This window comes from Malaya genurostris, chromosome 2 (assembly GCF_030247185.1).
Source record: "Malaya genurostris strain Urasoe2022 chromosome 2, Malgen_1.1, whole genome shotgun sequence".
Classification (NCBI taxonomy): domain Eukaryota; kingdom Metazoa; phylum Arthropoda; class Insecta; order Diptera; family Culicidae; genus Malaya; species Malaya genurostris.
In genome coordinates, this window is record NC_080571.1 from 41,184,687 (window position 1) to 41,206,030 (window position 21,344).

The window sequence follows — 21,344 nt, forward strand, 5'->3', positions numbered from 1 at the left end:
CTTCAGCCTCCATCTCGTTTAGAAGGAACGGAACCCCAGATAATTATCGGAAATACGCGACGTTAGAATTTCAAATGAAAAGTCTGATTAAAGCTAAGAAACGCGGTTACTGGCGAAGGTTTGTTGACGGATTAACGAGAGAAACAGCAGTGAGCACTGTTTGAAATACGGCCCGTCGCATGCGCAATCGAAATCACGCGAACGAAGGCGAAGAATATTCTAACCGCTGGATATTCGATTTCGCTAAAAAGTATGTCCTGATTCTGTTCTGGAACAGAAGATATCTCGCGTCGCGACTTTGAATACAAACGAAACACCGTTTTCGATGGTAGAGTTCTCACTTGCGCTCTTGTCGTGTAACAATAGAGCCCCGGGATTAGACAGAATTAAATTCAACTTGTTGAAAAATCTGCCTGACTCTGCCAAAAGGCGCTTGTTGAATTTATTCAACAAGCTGCTCGAGGGTAATATTGCTCCACACGAATGGAGAGAAGTGAGAGTTATCACCATTCAAAAACCTGGGAAACCAGCCTCCGATCACAATTCGTATCGACCGATTGCTATGCTTTCCTGTATTCGGAAATTGTTGGAGAAAATGATTTTTTTTCCGTCTAGACAATTGGGACGAGACAAATGGATTGCTTTTAGGTACACAATTTGGGTTCCGCAGGGGCAAAGGAACGAACGATTTTCTAGCGTAGCTCTCAACAGAAATTCAAATGGCATTTGCTCGTAAAGAACAAATGGCATCAGTTTTCCTCGACATCAAGGAGGCATTCGATTCAGTTTCCATTAACGTTCTATCTTTGAAGTTGCATCAGCATGGTCTTTCATCAGTTTGAACAACTTTTTATATAATCTATTGTCTGAGAAACACATGCATTTCGAACATGGTGATTTGTCGACAAAACGATTCAGCTACATGGGTCTTCCTCAGGGCTCATGCTTAAGCCCCTTTTTATACAATTCTTACGTAAACAATATTGATGAATGTATCAACACATCCTGCACGCTAAGACAACTTGCCGACGTCAGCGTTGTGACTATTATAGGACCCAAAGCTGTCGATCTCCAAGGACCATTACAAGATACCATCGACAACTTGTCAACCTGGGCTCTTCAAATGGGTATCGAGTTCTCTACGGAGAAAACTGAGCTCGTTGTATTTTCAAAGAAGCGAGAACCAGCACAACTACAGCTTCGACTCCAAAGGTACCTGGGGATGTCACATTAGGTATCTGAAACGAAAATGCCTATCAGAAACGAAAATAGTTTGAGACAATAAACAATCATTGAAAGTACTAGCGTTCGGATACCAAAAAATCTAAAACTTCAATGATTGATTGAATTTGAAGAGGGAGAGAGAGGTAATAATATTGATCGTTTTTTCAAGAACATTCAAGAATAACTTGATTGTCAAACTATTGCAGATTGCTTTCAAAGCTGAACTTTTGACACAGTTTCTTAACCACAATTTTTTTGCACAATCATGGTTGCCGAAAAAAGTTGAGAAAATCAACGAAAAAAGTAGTTTTCCTATGGAGCTTTCTTTAATATCTGCATAATTGGTAACCCTGCTTACGAATTTGACAACGAGCAGAAAAGAAGTAAAAAAATAACGGAACCATGTGATTAGCGGCCCTTACACGAGTCATTAGAAATATCATTACTAAAAAATAATATCATTTTAATGAACGTACATGGTGCAGTAATGACGAGTTTTCTATCAAATTTAAAATACATCATTACTTAGTCATCATTAAAAATAATTCTCGTGTAAGGGCCGCTATTGTGTTGTCGTTAAAGACGTCAGAGTTCTGTCAGTACAGAGCAGTTGCAGTTATGATCACACTTCTGATCCAGCACACTTTCATACTGTGCAGTGCGATTTGGTGTGAACTGTTCAGTATATCATTTCATTCATATGTGAACACTTTGACAGTATATCAAAAAATATCAGCGCACATGTGAATGGTATTATTCCTATTCACGTAAATCCGGTTATGTCTCTGACATTACCAGCCCGCATGTTTTTTCAATCATTCAATCAATCCATGAAGATCAATAGAGTCACGATCTGCAAAAAGGAAAACAAATAACGTAGCTGATTAATGAACATATTATGAGATGTAATTTTACCGGCCTTGAAATACATTTCAACATTATCATCGATTACTTTCAGTCTGTGTTCCATCCCATATCTCACATATTTTCACACCGCAAACACAATTCGTAAATATTGCAAATGCATCCAGCTCCAGCTAAGTAATTACGAGACCGGCATACAGTGATATACCGATGATGCACTAAAGGCTTTATCAAATGAGTATGAAATCAGACATTCCACCACCAAGTTAAGACGTCATGGTGTGAACTGGTATCGATGATAAATAATGAAATCAGTGCCGGTTGATTGAGAAACTACACGCCCGCTTGTGATTCACAGTCGGATTTTATCGGACGCAACATTTCATATCGGCGAGCTGAAAGATACGCGAGATTAGCTGCCGAGTTCTGTTACCGTGCGGTTACCTGAATCAGTTTTCTTACGGATCAGATTGGCACCCGAGTCACACGGAATCCGAAGGATCGCGTCGAGTCTGGATGCACTAGGATGACCTTGCTGAAGCGGTGACATAAATTTCGATTGTGTGGATTCTGCATCTACCGCGAGTTACTGAAGTAGCCTTCGAAGGATAATCGGTGCTGAATTCGAATCGCCTATTAACAGATAACAGAAAAAACGTGTGTGAAATTAGTTACCAATTCTACAGCAAACGAAATGGGTGGCTGTTGCAGTAGTTGTAAGTACCGTTTTTTCAGTCTAATTTATTTTCGTCAGGTGTCGCAATGTCGTTGTTCGTTATGTAACTGGCTTAGAATTGAGTCAATATTTTCCAAGAAATGTGTTAGTTTGCAATGATCGTAGTCGTTGGAATGAGCTTTAGAATTGTTTAACTCACTGACACTCATTTGCGTGGTAAAATCGGGTAACGGTACCCCCATTCATCTCAACTCTTGTAGTCATTTCATATACGAAAACCATTAGTTGGAGTGAGATCTCCCGATTTTATCATAATTCGTTGATTGTAAGTGGAGTAATCGGCAAAAATAACATGGCGACTCTACTAATGAGTTGACTATTGGTACAATAACCCTAACAGGAATTTTAAATCAAAGCCGTGTTTTGTCAATAGCTCATAGTACTAAGAGCTGTTGATATTGTCCTTCTGAAGTGAGATTCAAGTATGAATCGGACGATCCAATTTCTTCTGTCAAAATTGGTTTTACTTTTTTTATCGGAATTCTCGCGAATCGCGAACCGGACGTAAAGACATTCCGTGGCGATGACGTTCTATTTGAATGTCTCCATGAGGGTTGCATTCAACTAACTTTGACGGTGACGGACCGTTTAGGACCGCTTTAACAGATGACTTATTAGATGTTTACAGGTAGGAATAAATTTTCAAATCTCAGATTCTATCCGCTTTCCTTATTTTTTTTGCGAAATGAATGAAAATCTGTTAGTGTGCATTGCATTTTTTACTTTGATTTGATTGATCAGTAGCTGAAAGAGCTGTGAAAAATAGTTTTTAACGTGTTTAGACGGCACTTTTTCCTATACAAAGCTATATATTGTGAAAAAAGTACATTGTGCGTGAAACTAAATAAGAAATACAGTACATCGACTTTGAAAAAAACAGTCCATTTTTCAGTATACATTTTTCTTAGATAAGACTCAATCACTCCCACGAAGATTCTTGTATCAATTTCGTTCAAAACTTAACTCATAAAGTTACACACTTTAGTCTTATGTTCGAAACATTCGATATCAACATGTCTGCACTTAAGATTAAAATGTGATGAAATTTGATTGAGATATATGATAACACACTATATTTTTATGCGTTGAATTCTGAAATGAAGCGTACTTGAAATGTTGGTGAGTCTAGAACTTGAAATGGATTTAGAGAAACACATTTTAAAAAAGTGTCGTTTTTCAGCAGTGTACCGAAACGCCACTTTGCATACACTGATAAAAATTGACACGTTGGGATAGAGCCCGCACTATCAGACCCGAATGGATTCCGAATTAATTACGAATCGGCGAGAAATTTTCATTCGGAATTCCATGTGGAAATCATGTGGAATTCCGAATCAATTCCAACTCCAGTGCAACAACCGATTCCGAATGAATTTCACCTACAACCGGTTGATTCGGAAATCACTCGGAATTGAGTGAGAAGATGCGGACTAAATTGTCAATTCGTCATCTTTTTCTTCTTTCCCGATTTTAAACATTTTCGTTCTGATTTTCAGTTTATTTTTAAACGAAAACATTATATAACTGAATATACAAATTTAAATCTTTATGTTTTTCGGATATACAGAATTAGTAATTAACCAGTTCTTCTTAGAATCCCAACCTAAACTGTTGAAATTCGCTGGAAATTAACAAAACTGCCTACCTTAGTCAGCATCATCCATTCCTCTAGCTGGAGTGTAGTGAAATGGCTTAAGTCGCCTAAATTTTACACTAACACATTCATAAATTGAGCGAATATTCAATGACGTTTATAATGTCACTGTCAATCAGGTTGATCGAGCAGCCAACTCAGGCGAAAATTCTAGCACTGAGCCGATCGAGCACTAAAAAAACATGCAGTTGAGTATGGATTAGGGTAACAGAGGTATTTTGGCCACTTCATATATTTTGGCCCACCAAACAAACTTTATGGATTCAATCGATCTAAGGTCACCCATGTTGCATCTGTTTGAAGCTAATCACATTAAATTACCTATTGCGGAAGGATTTTTCAAAGATATTAAAACATTTGGTGGATATTTTTACAAAGTGGGCCAAAATAAAATCGATCCTAAAGTGGGCCAAAATACCTCTGTTACCCTAATTGCTCATTCCGTCATTTCGATAATGTGGGACTCCCACAGTGGGAGTGTTTCGCCGCATTTGACCCCACTTGTACGCGGCGGGCAGATTCCCCCCCAGACCATTTTTGTCGGAATTCTGCCAGTCTGGCAACAATGCAACATCCGTTTCTGGCAGAGAATTTTGCCTAGCGGTTATTAACGGTTCTGTTTCTGTCGGATTTTTGCCATACAAGATTAGCAGAACCGGTTTGAATCGGTTTAACATTTTTAGCTTATTTTGAAGCGAAAGATAATTTTTTTATAAACATGGTATTGCAAAATTGGAAAAACGTGGGAACCATTGTATCACCCTAAAAGGTGATTATGTTGATGAATAAAAAAAAATTTGCGAAAAAATGTTTTTTCCATTGTTAGTCTCGGGACTCATTGATCCATGTGTTATATACATAATTGTGCTACTTCTCATGCTCCAACGCAATACAAAATCGAACCCGTTTTGTTACAATATTTACTTGCTTCTGGTCTACCGTCACTTAATTTCGGATGAAAATTACCAACACAATAAAAAATAATCTAGATGAGCAACGTTTAGAAAAATAAATGGTTACCTTCTAACATCGCTTGAAAAAGTTAAATATATTATCAACGTAATCCAATAATTTATTGTGATGATTCATTTTCAAATATTATGATGAAATCAGGCATCCCTGCAAGCAGCTGATCGGTGTTGACAAACGAGGGCAAACCAGCTAGTAAAAAAACTTTTACATAACACAAGGGGTGTACCGATAGTAAATAGTTCGCGCAGTACAGTGTTAGTCTGTGAATATATGTCATTCAACACACCCAGAATTTACCCTTACATTGTATACGACTTACTGTTGTATTCTATCTTCCGTTATATTCGACTTTTTGTCGTATTTGACCATTTGACGCATTCGGCCTCTTGTTCTTATGACCTTTTGGTGTTTCGACCTTTTGTTTATCGACGTTTTGTCATTCGACCTTTTGTCATTCGACATTTTAGTGTATATTCGTTTGTCATTATCAGTAAACATTTTTTTGCGGTTAGGAGCTACGGGTTCAAGTCCCCTCTCTGCAGTAACATTTTCGCGGTTTTTATAACATGATTGCATTCACATATCAATTCTGCATAAAATGTTCAAATCGACGAATGTAACATTTCTGCTGAACCGAGAAAAGCGATGTTGAAAAATAATCGCACAATTCTCGGTTGATTTTTCATTAGGGCGTATAAGCAAGTGACAGTTTCTCTTTAATCACTCTCTCTCTTTCGATGATTGTGATGTGATTAAAAAGATTTTCTTTGATATCACTATTCTGTTTGAAAGTCGAAAGTTTCGGATATCATTTCATGCAAAGAGTTGAGTGATAAACGTGGGAACCGCTTGGTAATTAATAGAAGAGAAAGTAAACAAAGAGAAACTGTCATTTGCTTATACGCCCTTTTGAAAAATTAACCGAGAATTTTAAATCCAATTTAAAAATGAGTAATTGAAACAACTTCATCTCTTCACTAAATTGTCCAATTTGTATGCGTGCAGCTTATCTTAGTGACTAATTCCCAATTTTCAACTACAAAAATAACTTTTAGGCGAAAACGACACTTACGTCGTTTTGTAATTTGATCATGTACATTGGACAGTATGGTCGTTTTTTTCTGGTTGAATTGACACATTAGTCGTTTTGCTTCTGTTAGATACGTCGTTTTGCGAAAGTCACAGTGTTCATCTGTCGTTTTGTTACTCGTACCTGTGTGAAAGCCAGTTTTGCTCGAAAACATTAGTAAGGGCTAGTTTTGCATGTCAAGTGGAAAATAATGACAGTCGACTCGTTTTCAGTGTGTTTTGATAATTTTCGCTTTTGTTTGACGAAGGATTTATAACGGTTTCTACGATTGGAAACAAAACAGTTTCTTTCCAAATTAATCAGCGTTTTTTTTCAACAAGCTTAATAGCAACTTGATCCCATTAAATATCTCCAACTCCGCAGCAAGTCTCACTTTGATAATATCACACTAGTTCTGCTTTTTCGTGGAAAACTATATTGTCGTAAGTCCGCGCGTACACTTTTGTTTATGCTTTGATACATTGGTCAAAATATTGCTAATTGACGAAAGTAGCATTAATGATTTTTTTCATTGATTTCGACATACGTCAAATGTGTTGACAGATTTTTTTTAGTGAATCTATAGTGAATCAAGAAACGGTGTTCGGGTAATGCGTGAATTAAGACATTCCTAACAAAATGCAACAAAAATCTCGGTTTGTTTACTTTTGTTACTTAGGTCGTAATGAACATTTTATACAGAATTTTCCAATCTGTTTTCTCCGTTAGATACTAATCGACGACACGACCAGACACTCCGAAGAAAAATCGGAATAAAAAGTGTTCGTGAGCGATTTACCACCAGTTACCATAAATATAGCGACCCCTTGAAAATGACAAAAACTAACTATTCGAGCAACACTGTTTAAGTTGCTATGAACTAGTTACCAAGGAGCACCAGAATAAATAAACAAACAGTTTGAAACAGTTGTGGAATAATTCCACATTTCATGGTTATTGAAAATCTTACAAAAAACTGCAAAAATTAACAATACTTCATTCGAGGGCTGAATTGTATATAAAGTTTGTCAAACGCCGATGCTTGGTGCCGATACAATGCCAAACGCCGATGCGATGCCGATACAATGATATTCTAATTCGTATAAATGAATTTCTAATCGCTTTGTGGTTTTAGTTCAGTCTCGAAAAAAGTTCTCTGGAACCAAATACTTAGGAAGCGAAGCTAAAAACTTTAGATGAGTTGATTGAAAAGTCCCGATTGAGTACGCAAATGCAGGAAATTCTTGGGACATATTTACTTTTAGACCGTTATTTCATGGAAGAAAGCGTCCTGAAAGCGATAATTTTGTACAGCATTGAAACGGGGCAGCAATGCTCCAGGATGTTGGATGATGTATTTTTCATTATTCGGAAGTGCATTCGACGTGGAACGTGGAACGCAATCGCTAGACGGAGTGTGTGCTGTTGTTAATAACGCTGCTAGTTGCTTGGAACTAGACTTCATAAATGCTTTGAAATCACCTCTGAAATCTGGTTACCCTACCAATAGCCCAATCGGCACTTCAAAGTTCAATCCAGCAAAGGCAATTACAAACTAGTGACGTTGAACAGGCACGTGCCAAATTTTTTTAAACCTCGTTTGCATCCGTGGGTTGACCAATTTATCAATCACAATCACAACCTCGCTGAAAAAGAGTTGGCATCGTATGAAGCTGGGAAACATTTATACAATTCCTTATAGTGCAAGTCGACGCCTTATTAACGGCGTTCAAAACTGCCCTCACACCAAGAAATTATAATGGATTATGATTATTCGGTTAGTATCATTACTAGTGAAGTTACAAGTCGCCTGGAGCGAATTATCAAAAAATCTACATTCAATCGGTTTGGTGGACTAGTTTTAGTTTTTTTGCTTAGTTAAATGAATATATTCCCCCTGAAGAGAACATACGAGAAATTTTTTAATGCCTTAAACTACCAAAATCAAATTTTTAGGTGTGAATAATTTGCGTTGCCGGTACGGTACGCCACTACGAATTACATATTCGTTATGAGACAAGTACTCCAAAAGTGTCGAGAATACAACGCGCCATTGACTTCAAAGTGGCATACGACACAATCGCTATGGCAGATTATGCAGCTATGGCAGATCTCTGAAAGAATAAATTTAATACCTGCCAGCGGGCCAACTACACTCAGTGGTTTCGTTTTAAGTGAGAATCTCTTGTTTTTGTTTACATTTCTTTTGTGATTACCAAGGCTACTGGTAACTGTTTTTCAAAATCAATAATTTACCAACTTGTGTTGCCAGTTCCAACATTTTTTCAAGCGATTCCATTTTGACATTACCAGTTACTGAGGGGTAGCTCGATTTACGATACAGTTTTAAAAGTGAGTGGCAGGTCGTGTCGTCGTACTAATATTCAAAACTAACTCATGGTGGCTCTACGTCTTAACAAAGACTAAAATACAAATCGGTTTATTGTTTGAAATTTCTTTAGTCTCAATAACAAAACATGCTGTGTATTCCGTTTACATATGTTTACTTCGTTTGAAACTTGCTTCGTTACCATGGCAATTTATTGGTTCTTGCTGACGGTCAATAAAATTACACCTTCACTAGTTCACGATTACTGACCTAAATTTTTTCGATGAATAGTGTGAGACTTGTCTATTTTTTTTTTTTTTTTTATAAAAATTTTTTTATTCAGGCCAATTTGCGTACAAGCTTTACGTGGCCGAATGAGCCATGTTTTTATTAGATAAAATAATTTTTTTACCGTTGGATCTCGTTGTCACCCTTTTTCTAGGGGGAGAGGAGCTTCCATTTTTATCTTGCGATGAGTGAGGGGCACTTTGTTCGTGGCTCGTCTCGTCCTCCATTGCCGCATCGGTGGTATCGTTGTTGGTTTCCGTTTTTTCTTCGTTTTCCTTGTAATTCGCATTCTTGAGTTGGTTGTTAGTTGCTGTAGACGCGCCTTGTTGTGCATTAATTGCAGTTGTTGGTGGGTTTGATGGTACAACAGGAGTACTGCGCTCACTAGTTTCCGTTGTTGGGCGGTTGTCCTTATTTTTGTTTAAAGATGTCCTTTTTGCAGTTTCAGTGCAAGGTTTGCCGTAGTGTGCAGGTTGTTCACAAAACTGACATGTAACCAGTTGATTTTCATACGTAATCAGCGTTTTACACGGATGTATCCCGTCTTGATCACAAATGATGTAAGATGGAATTGCTTTACGTAGTTGCATACGTACTACTCGCACGCCATTCCGGATACCCGGAAAAAAATTCCGCCATACTTCCCTTTCGATGGAAAGAACTTCACCGTACTGCGACATACATTCCCGAACATACCCCTCGCTGGTCTGCGGGGGAAGGTCATGCACGCGTACTTCTATGGCATTGTCCACCATGTACACAGGGATTTTATATTTAACATGGTCATGATCAATACTGTGCACCCCGTTATTAACCGAAGCAAATGCAATTGCATCTTTTTCACGTTTGAACATAATGTACACACAGTTAGACGCCTTGTTGAATTGAATCTCACTTACATCAGTAACGTTTAGATGCATTCGTTCTTTAAGTAGGATTTCAATTTCATTTGCTGCTGGTCTAACTTTGCAGCGCTTGAAATCAATACAAATTGAATTTGGCCTTGTAGGCCAAGTTTCAGGCTTTGTTAAATCGTATTTGCCCATTTCGTACACTCTATTGTTCACTACACTGTATTGTCTTTGTTTCTATCGTCTCGACCGTAAGCAATTGTCGACTGAGTCTGATGAGATGCCAGCACGAACTGACTTGTCTATTTATCTTAAGTTTATATTTGTTTAAAACACATCTCTTTCATATCCTTGCAGTATATTTAGATCGAATGCGGTGAGGGGAGAAACTTGTGCATTGTTCCGTCATTTTCGAACAATATGTTCTCACAATTCAAGTGAGTTTTTAATAAAGCTATAATGGCACCATTATGCAGACCTCGTTACGATGTAACGACATTGAAACGTGACCCGTGGACCACTAAAGTTCATGAAGTAGAAGAATTCTACTTTTCCATGCAGGTACCAGGTAGTTTTCTTTCCAATAATTGCCATGGTGTATCGACAAACTGTCTGTCACCGAAGGGGAAAGGAAATCTTCTGTTCTTCTGTTGCCATTTCCCGACCGAGTTCAGAAAAGATTACAGTGTTTATGGCGTAACGAGACCAAGCATGCTGTGCTGTGTAGGCTCAGCTCTCTCTCTCTCTATGACAACAATGACCGTCAAGCAATACAATAGTAATTTTTTTGTTTTGTAACATTACATATCGCAACCGTGCACAAAATATAGGAACATAAAAAAAATACTATAATACCGTACTTCATTTGCATTTTTCTTCTGCAGCTGACTCGCAGGACATCACAACGGTTCCCGATCGTCCCGGTTTGCCGGAGGAGGCGCCGACGGGGGTTCCCTATGGATTGAGTGGCGGAGGCGGTGCTGGTGGGGCCACCGATCAAAGCGTTAATGGCTGAAACTGACGACGGTTGCGTCATCAGAGAACGCTAAAATTACAAAATAATTAATGGTAAGAGCTAGGATTGAATTTTCAAGGTTTTCCCTGTCCGACACGAGTAAGACAGACGACCTTGTTTCGCATTTGGAAGTATTGAAGCTCTCATGAATTGAGTATTTGTGGTAAGATTATAAATAGAGCCGAAAGAAAGCCTTTTACAGAAAGTAGTGAATGTAATATTGTTACAGGTTTTCCGGTTTTACATATTTTAGAGATCCACTATTGTTTTAGTTCATGGATAGTTGAGTTATACATAGTTTGACGAAAAATTATTCTTTACTCTTCAAGTATTGGTAACTGATAAGCTGCTGTAAATGTTGTTTGCTACCGAAATTCACACAGTATTTGTCACTTAAGGGCTGAGGACAGTACCGTAAAGTGGTAGGTTTTTTGCTATTTTCCCGTTTCAAATTAAATTTTCTTGGAAACGGTGCAGAATGTAGAAAAACCCACTTGACAATGTCTTCGAAATTTAGTTGAGAATATTCTGTGAAATTTTCAGAATGGTTCATAAAGTTTAGCGGTCGTTTTGTATTTTTTTCTGAATGAAGAACTGCTGAAAATTGGAACGCTCGGAAATGCATACCTCTACTTGTTCATCGAATAGCTCGGCTTTGAAGGCTTGTATCATAATCAAAGTCTAGATAATTTAGTTTAGATGCGATTAGTACATAAAAACATATATGTTATCGCGATAAAAATAAATTCTTGTATTTTTCTGTGAAACAAAGTCAGTTTCAATGCATCCGCCATTTTTTTTTTGCTTTGGTTTCCTGATAGCATTCTGAAAAAGGAGAGAGAAATAAAATTGGCTCGACAAGGCTGCCAAACACACAGACATTCTATCTTTGTGAAAGCTCAATATTTTTCAATTGTTCATTGGAATCCATGTAATGTCCCACCCATACGATAGATTAATGTGATAAAACTTCTCATCAAAATAATAAAATGTATGCTGGCAACCCGGTACAGTTTGCTCATATACGAGAGAGTACAAGAGAAATACGATGCGCAAAGGGAATTGAGCGAGCCACGTGGTCGATTTAAAACTCAACACGCGACCCTCTGTCCTCAGACCTTAAATGATCGTACTCAGTGTACATGGCAAAGACATTCTACGGATTAGAAAAAGCTCTACTTCTGCAGGATGTTTATTCGTAAATTTTTATGTTTGCTCTATTTTATTGGGTATTGGTAGAAGTCGAAAATCCACGTAGCATAATTGTAGATATTTTTTCTAAATCCCAACGTTTTTATTCGACTGTTTCCTAATTTTTGGTGGTTGTTGAAAGTCAAAACTACAATATTTCATGAAAAAAATCGTCATTTGAGGCTGTAAACCTCTCCAAAGTAACAAAAAAAAAAACGAAAAGGAAACCGTTGGAGTTGGGTATTTTATATGTAGAAAGTGTGTGCATATTTTGAAAATGATTGGTGAAGTAGTTTTTAAATGACGATGGACACGGACTTTTGGAACGTGCTTTTAAGAAAAGCGCGTTTAAAGTAATTGTAACTTTGTAACTTTGAAACTTTGCAATTTTGTAACTTTGTAACGTTGTCAATTTTGTGCCAATTTTGTGTCAATTTTGTATCAATTTTGTATTGATTTTGTATCGATTTTGTATCAATTTTGTATCAATTTTGTATCAATTTTGTATCAATTTTGTAACAATTTTGTAACAATTTTGTAACAATTTTGTAAGAATTTTGTAACAATTTTGTAACAATTTTGTAACAGTTTTGTAACAATTTTGTAACAATTTTGTAACAATTTTGTAACAATTTTGTAACAATTTTGTAACAATTTTGTAACAATTTTGTAACAATTTTGTAACAATTTTGTAACAATTTTGTAACAATTTTGTAACAATTTTGTAACAATTTTGTAACAATTTTGTAACAATTTTGTAACAATTTTGTAACAATTTTGTAACAATTTTGTAACAATTTTGTAACAATTTTGTAACAAGTTTGTATCAATTTTGTGTCAATTATGTTTCAATTTTGTGTAAATTTTGTGTAAATTTTGTGTAAATTTTATGTAAATTTTATGTAAATTTTGTGTCAATTTTGTGTCAATTTTGTATCAATTTTGTAACAATTTTGCATCAATTTTGCTTTAATTCTGTATCAATTTTGTATCAATTTTGTACAAATTTTGTATCAATTTTGTATCAATTTTGTATCAATTTTGCATCAATTTTGTATCAATTTTGTGTCAATTTTGTGTCAATTTTGTGTCAATTTGGTGTCAATTTTGTGTCAATTTGGTGTCAATTTTGTGTCAATATTGTGTTAATTTTGTATCAATTTTGTATCAATTTTGTATCAATTTTGTATCAATTTTGTGTCAATTATGTATCAATTTTGTATCAATTTTGTGTAAATTTTGTGTCAATTTTGTGTCAATTTTGTATTAATTTTGTATCGATTTTTTATCGATTTTGTATCAATTTTGTATCAATTTTGTATCAATTTTGTATCAATTTTGTATCAATTTTGTGTCAATTTTGTATCAATTTTGTATCAATTTTATATCAATTTTGTATCAATTTTGTACCAATTTTGTATCAATTTTGTATCAATTTCGGGTCAATTTTGTGTCAATTTTGTGTCAATTTTGTGTTAATTTTGTATCAATTTTTTATTAATTTTGTATTAATTTTGTGCCAATTTTGTGTCAATTTTGTGTCAATTTTGTGTCAATTTTGTGTTAATTTTGTGTCAATTTTGTGTTAATTTTTTGTCAATTTTGTGTCAATTTTGTGTCATTTTGTGTCAATTTTGTATCAATTTTGTATTAATTTTGTATCAATTTTGTATCAATTTTGTATCAATTTTGTATCAATTTTGTATCAATTTTGTATCAATTTTGTATCAATTTTGTATCAATTTTGTATCAATTTTGTATCAATTTTGTGTCAATATTGTGACAATATTGTGTCAATTTTGTGTCAATTTTGTGTCAATTAGGCGTCAATTTTGTGTCAATCAGGTGTCAATTTTGTGTCAATTTTGTGTCAATTTTATGTCAATTTTATGTCAATTTTGTGTTAATTTTGTTTCAATTTTGTTTCAATATTGTGTCAATTTTGTTTCAATTTTGTCAATTTGTCATATTTTCCGTTTAAATTTTTTTATTTTTCAAATAGATGATGAATTCATGAGAACTCAGTGTGTTCGCTTCTATAATCCCACTGTTTCGTGTATCCCGAGATACAACTCATACATCGAATTAATTCACCCGTATCTTACCGTTATACGAGCGATGATCAAACAATTGATCAAGTGCGCCTTCTTGAAGGGTTATTATCACCATCGATGATAGGCAGAGATCAGTGCATGACTACCTACGATCGAAGGGACATCGCGTCCTAATTTACTGTGTTCTAGTTTAAGTTCAAATGTTTTAATATAAGTTGAAAGTTTAATATAAATTTACAATAAATAAGTTTACGGTCTGCATGAAATAAATGTGTGTTAATACAAGCATGTTGTATTAAATTGCGAACTGTGAGTACAGCATCGCTCGCGTGCAGCGGCAGCTGGGTGTCATCGCTGCGATCGAGCAAACAATAGGTACGGCGCGAAGCATTTGTTGGTTGCCTGCCGGACAATTTGTCCATATCTCTCCTCGGCTATCGACATGGTCCTTCGAACCGGATAGACGTCGATAGGAATCATCCGTCTACCCGGCATATGCTTTTCGCATAACTCAAAATAGTATGGCGGACGCGCCATTGTAGAATAACAAGTACAAGGCATTCATAATGCCTCACTAAGGTGAGTGCGGTTCCAATACTTCTATTTAAGTTAATTGGTCTACCGAATCTTAAATTTCTATGTGACGGATAAGCATCATTTGCCGTAATAGGACTAAACTTCTTCTTCATCACGAGTCGCACTAAGAGCAATTTACATTAATTTGGGCTCACCATTCCTTTCGATCGAGCACACCATTTGTCGGCCATTTTGAAGGTTCTGGGCGTTTCGGAAGACGGATCTAATTCTTAAAAAACAACAGTTTATTCAAGGCATCCATTGGCCTCAATCAGGTAATTGAGGTTCCATTTTAACTATTTATTGTTTCGGTCTACGCGGTCTTTCGCTTGTAGGTGACTGTGCAACGAAATGTCGGCGATAGAACGCAAACTGCGTTCACTGAAAAATCGAAAACGCAGCATAATCACATCATTTACGGAAATCACTTCTTTCGTCACAAATTATCAAGAAGAGCGAGACACTGTAGAGGTATCGGTCCGGCTAGAAAATTTTGTTGCATTGTGGAATGAATTCAACCAGGTACAGGGCGAGTTAGAAGGCACGGAAGAAAACGAGGAAATCCTAGAAGCCTACTTGAAGGAACGTACAGAATTTGAAAAGGCGTACTATCGCGTTAAAGGCAAGCTTCTACTGTACAGCAAACCCAGCATGAACTCTCAAAACCCTCAACGATCGATGCCAGAACCAACCCATCAAATACCCCATGTTAAATTGCCCGACGTAAGATTACCCGTGTTTAGTGGAGACTTTGAAACATGGTTGAATTTTCATGATCTGTTCATATCACTTGTTCATTCCTCTACACACTTATCTACAATACAGAAGTTTTACTATTTGCGCTCTTCATTAACTGGTGAGGCGCTCAAACTAATACAAACAATTCCCATATGCAATGAACAATACCCAGTTGCGTGGAAAATGCTTGAGGAGCACTTTTCCAATCCTCGTCGTCTGAAGCGTACTTACGTGCAGTCTTTATTTGACTTTCCCTGCATGAAACGAGAAGCATCATTGGAGTTGCATTCCTTAATTGAAAAATTTGAGGCGAACGTAAAAATTCTGAAGCAGCTGGGCGAACGTACGGAACATTGGGATGTGTTGCTCATTCATTTTCTGAGCACTCGTTTGGATACAATTACAAGGCGAGATTGGGAGGAATATGCCGAGATGAATCAAACGACGAAATTCAGTCAGTTGATAGAATTTCTTCAACGTCGAGTCAATGTTCTGCAAACGGTGGTTCACAAATCTGGAGACACGCTGTCACAAATAGTCACAAAAAAACTAACTTCACAACGCACTGGTTACCATGGAACTATACAAGGAAACATGCGTAATTGTCCAGTTTGTAGTGGATCGCATTCCATCTATCAATGTGAGACGTTTTCGCAGTATACAGCACATGAAAAGGAGCAGTTCGTTCGTCGCAACCAATTATGCAGAAACTGTTTACGCCGTGGACATATGGCGAGGGCTTGTTCCTCTGAAGGTAGCTGCCGCAAATGCCGCGGACGTCATCATACCCAATTATGCCCATCCCAAGGAATGGAAGGCAGTAGCCAAACAGCAACTATCACACCACAGCTCAACCAGTCGGATGCATCAAAACTTCCAAACCATCCTATTGGAGTTTCATCAACACCAGCTACTCATACAGGTGTGGTTAGCTGCAATGCAAGTAGTAATTTAAGAAACAGGATTCTGTTAGCAACAGCTATAATCATCCTTGTTGACGACAAGGGAAGCGAGTATCCAGTTAGAGCACTACTAGATTCGGGAAGTGAATGCTGCTTTGCTAGCGAAAGCATTTGTCAGCGAATGAGCGTTCGTCGAAGTAGGGTTGATCTCCCTATTGCAGGTATAGGACAATCATCTACATCAGTACAGTTTAAATTTAGATCGACGATAAAGTCCCGAATTTCAACATATTGCGATGTGATAGATTTGTTCGTGCTTCCCAAGGTGACAGTCGATCTACCGTCTCTAGCTATTGATGCCTCTAAATGGGTCATTCCGTCTGGAATTCAACTGGCGGATCCTTCCTTTTATGAACCAGGGACAGTTGACGTTGTGTTAGGTGCAGAAGTATTCTTCGATCTCTTCACTGTGGCAGGTCGAATTCCATTGGGTGAGACTTTGCCATGCCTTATAAATTCAGTCTTTGGCTGGGTCGTCACCGGAAGGATGGAAATTGTCGTCAATCATTCCCCCGTAGCTTGTAACGTTGCTACTCTGTCAGATATACATCGTGCAATGGAAAAATTTTGGATCATTGAAGATGACGCATCGCCAGCATACTCAATACAGGAAACGCTTTGCGAAAATCACTTTCGAGACACTGTTTCCCGCGACATCGATGGTCGATATTGCGTTCGTCTTCCACTGAAATGCGAAGAACTGAGCAAATTGGGAGATAATAAACAAACAGCATTTCATCGATTTCGTCTCATCGAGCGTCGATTAGGTCGCGATGCTAGGCTTGCTAGTCAATATCGCGAATTTATGGAGGAGTACATACGGCTCGGGCATATGAAGCGCATTAGTCCAGTACAAGCAGAAACAAAACCATCATTCTTCTTACCACACCATCCTGTAATTCGAGAAGCAAGCAGTACGACCAAACTTCGGGTCGTGTTTGATGCATCATGCAAGAGTGAAACAGGACTATCACTTAACGACGTCATGCTAGTAGGACCAATTATTCAAGAAGATTTGCGTTCCATTATCATGCGATCTCGTATACATCCGATAATGCTGGTTGCAGATGTTGCAAAAATGTTTCGGCAAGTTCGACTGCATGAGGAAGATACGCCGTTACAAAGAATTTTCTGGCGTTCGTCACCGGCTGAATCAATCGAAATTTATGAGTTGAAAACGGTAACCTACGGAACCGCTGCTGCTCCGTACCTAGCAACACGAGTCCTTCAACAGCTGGCGAAGGATGAACAACTGAAGTATCCTATCGCAGCCAAAGCCACGTGTGAGGATTTTTATGTGGACGACTTTCTCTCAGGTGGAAAAAACGTCGAAGAGGCCATTGAACTGCGTACTCAAATGGAAGCAATGTTTGGTTCAGCTGGATTACAGCTTCGAAAGTGGGCCAGTAATTCTTTGGGCGCACTAGAAGGTATACCAGAAGATAATCGAGCCCTGAAACAGACTGTCGAGTTTAGCCAGGATCAGACCATTAAATCACTTGGATTACATTGGGAACCACAAGCAGATTGTCTGAAATATTATTTTGAAACGCCTTGCTTTGATTCTTCTACAGCTATTACCAAACGTACTACACTCTCCTGCATAGCGAAATTGTTCGACCCACTAGGTTTAGTGAGTCCGGTAATAGTAATTGCAAAAATCTTCATGCAGGCACTGTGGAGCTTGAAGAACGAAAACAGTAAATCGATCGATTGGGATCAAGAACTTCCAGAAAATATGAAAAATAAGTGGATCTCATATTGCTCTCAGTTACCCCTATTACTAGAACTACGCATCGAAAGGCTGATTGTACTTCCCAATACAACTATCTTCGAACTTCATATTTTTTCAGACGCTTCCGAGCTCGCATATGGCTCTTGTGCCTACATTCGTTCGATGAATGCAGCAGGAGAGATAAAAATAGCACTTCTAACATCGCGATCTCGAGTAGCACCTATTAAACAGCAGTCCATCCCACGTCTTGAGCTCTGTGGGGCTCTGCTATCTGCAGAATTGTACGAGAAGATTTCGAAGTCGTTGCGTACTACAGTGAGAACATATTTCTGGGTAGACTCAACAACAGTCCTAAGTTGGTTGAAATCTCCTCCATCGACGTGGTCAACGTTTGTCGCTAACCGAGTGTCGAAGATTCAGCATGCCACACAGAACTGCGAATGGAATCACGTAGCAGGAGCGGAAAATCCAGCGGATATCGTTTCCAGAGGGCTTCCGGCAGATGATATCTTGAAGTGTGAACTTTGGTGGCAAGGATCGCCGTGGCTTAAGAAGCATAAGGAATTTTGGCCTGTTCAAATCTTTGAAAGAGTAGACAGTTCAGATACTATGAACGAGGCGCGAAGATCCATGTTGGCAGCAACTTCTCTGTCAGTTTCATTCATTGAAGAGTATACCTCTCGATTTTCGGATTATCAGCGTCTTCTTCGTACAACAGCTTATTGTCAGCGTTTCGCTAAAAACCTTCGATCGGAAAAGAAGGAACGAATGTTTTCAACCCTCACGACATCGGAAATCAGAGACGCAGAGCTAACACTCGTTCGGCTGGTTCAACGGGATAGTTTCCCTGCAGAATGGAAGTCATTGCAGGAAACACAGACAGTAGCTTCAAATTCTCGTCTCCGTTGGTTTCATCCGATAATAGGAACAGATAACGTTATTCGTATCGGTGGGCGGCTGGATCGCGCCACCGTTTCGTTCGATTCCAAACATCAGATCCTGCTGCCAGGATCTCACCAATTCTCCAAGCTATTAATTTGTTGCTACCATCAACGTTTGCTGCACGCAGCTGTGCAGCTCTTGACAAACACCATTAGGCTTCGATTCTGGATTCTAGGAGGTCGTAGTGTAGTGCGTCGTATTATACACGCATGTGTAACCTGTTTTCGAGCCAAGCCGAAGTTAGTCGAGCAATTTATGTCCGAGCTTCCGTCTTCAAGAGTAACCGCATCAAGACCGTTCTCCACAGTTGGAATTGATTTTTGGGGACCTATACATCTCAAACCTAGACACCGACGTGATGCACCACCGAAGGCATATGTTGCAGTGTTTGTCTGCTTCTCCACGAAAGCCGCTCATTTAGAGCTAGTCGTTGACCTTACTACAGTCAAGTTTCTGCAAGCCTTTCGTCGCTTCGTTTCAAGAAGAGGGTTATGTTCTGATGTTTGGACTGATAACGGAAGGAATTTCGTCGGTGCAGCCAACGACATCCGACGGTTGATTCGTGCGAAGGAATTTAAACATAGTATGGCCCGAGAATGTTCTGACTGCGGAATACGTTGGCATTTCAACCCTCCAAGAGGCTCTCACTTTGGCGGCCTCTGGGAGGCAGCCATAAACTCGGCTCAAAAACATTTTGTCCGAGTGCTGGGTGACAGGAAACTCGACTTTGACGATATGGAGACACTTTTAACGCAGATTGAATGTTGCCTTAATTCACGTCCTCTTACAAAACTTTACGAAGATCCATCAGATCTGCAGGCTCTAACACCTGGGCATTTTTTAATCGGAACTGCGCTCAATTCTGTTCCTGACAACAACTACGACTCAATTCCGTTTAATAGGCTACATCAATGGCAGCAAATTCAAAAAATTCTGCAAGACATCTGGAAGCGATGGCACGTTGAGTATCTTGCAACACTCCAACCACGCACAAAATGGTACAAACCACCTGTGAAACTACAAACCGATCAACTTGTCATTATTCTAGAAGAGAACCTTCCACCGATGCGTTGGCCAATGGCGCGTGTCCGTGAACTGCATCCTGGTAAAGACGGCGTTGTTCGCGTTGTGACACTCCAGACTGCAAATGGCATCATCACACGTCCCGCTGCAAAGATTTGCATTCTCCCGATCGAGACAACTGAATCAACATCATCAATGAAGACATCATGCTAACGTTCAAGCTAATTCATCATAGTCAACTACGACGGTTTCTGCGAGGCAGATCAACACTTCGATGTTTCCGAGGAACGGATCAACATAGCGTCAACCTACAACCACACGTCTTTCAACGGAAATCGACTAAATGTTCAAGGCCCTCCAAATATAGAGTCCACGCGGGATGAGCTACAGGAAGGCCATAGTCCACGATAAATTTACCATAACGAAGATGGATCCATACAACGTCAATAATCGGTTCAGAAATTGTTATTTCTGCGGGGGCAATATGTTCGCTTCTATAATCCCACTGTTTCGTGTATCCCGAGATACAACTCATACATCGAATTAATTCACCCGTATCTTACCGTTATACGAGCGATGATCAAACAATTGATCAAGTGCGCCTTCTTGAAGGGTTATTATCACCATCGATGATAGGCAGAGATCAGTGCATGACTACCTACGATCGAAGGGACATCGCGTCCTAATTTACTGTGTTCTAGTTTAAGTTCAAATGTTTTAATATAAGTTGAAAGTTTAATATAAATTTACAATAAATAAGTTTACGGTCTGCATGAAATAAATGTGTGTTAATACAAGCATGTTGTATTAAATTGCGAACTGTGAGTACAGCATCGCTCGCGTGCAGCGGCAGCTGGGTGTCATCGCTGCGATCGAGCAAACAATAGGTACGGCGCGAAGCATTTGTTGGTTGCCTGCCGGACAATTTGTCCATATCTCTCCTCGGCTATCGACACAGTGTTTAATTTGCAGAATCTTTGCATTTTTTTTATTTTTTTTGTTACTGCAGAACACGATTTGTGAAACATCCAGACGCGCGTGTGAGCTGAAGTTACACGGTTAAAGAAACATACTCACTTATAAGTACCACAAATACCCGTGTTTGACTTCAACTCGAGCTG

The 21,344-nt window shown here is 38.4% G+C and overlaps 1 protein-coding gene and 1 long non-coding RNA gene across 2 annotated transcripts; both read left to right on the forward strand.

Moving 5' to 3' along the window:
* The first annotated feature begins 1,919 nt into the window (after positions 1 to 1,919).
* On the forward strand, positions 1,920 to 11,157 carry LOC131427420 (uncharacterized). Its single transcript, XR_009229267.1, has 2 exons — positions 1,920 to 2,804; positions 10,872 to 11,157. It is a non-coding gene; the product is annotated as an uncharacterized LOC131427420 (long non-coding RNA).
* Positions 11,158 to 17,079: 5,922 nt separating this feature from the next.
* Positions 17,080 to 20,634, forward strand: LOC131428598 (uncharacterized). The gene is made up of 3 exons (XM_058592644.1): positions 17,080 to 18,223; positions 18,377 to 20,305; positions 20,459 to 20,634. Exons 1-3 carry the CDS (start codon positions 17,080 to 17,082, stop codon positions 20,632 to 20,634), a joined length of 3,249 nt encoding a protein of 1,082 aa, XP_058448627.1.
* Positions 20,635 to 21,344: the final 710 nt, after the last annotated feature.

Excerpts from the sequence above, each read along its gene's own strand:
- LOC131428598 (XM_058592644.1), top strand. The coding sequence starts at position 17,080 with ATGGAAAAATTTTGGATCATTGAAGATGACGCATCGCCAGCATACTCA. Across the intron at positions 18,224-18,376 it reads GAGCTTGAAGAACGAAAACA|ACGCTTCCGAGCTCGCATAT; the intron begins GTAAATCGATCG and ends ATATTTTTTCAG. Across the intron at positions 20,306-20,458 it reads TGTCCGTGAACTGCATCCTG|TCAACTACGACGGTTTCTGC; the intron begins GTAAAGACGGCG and ends AATTCATCATAG.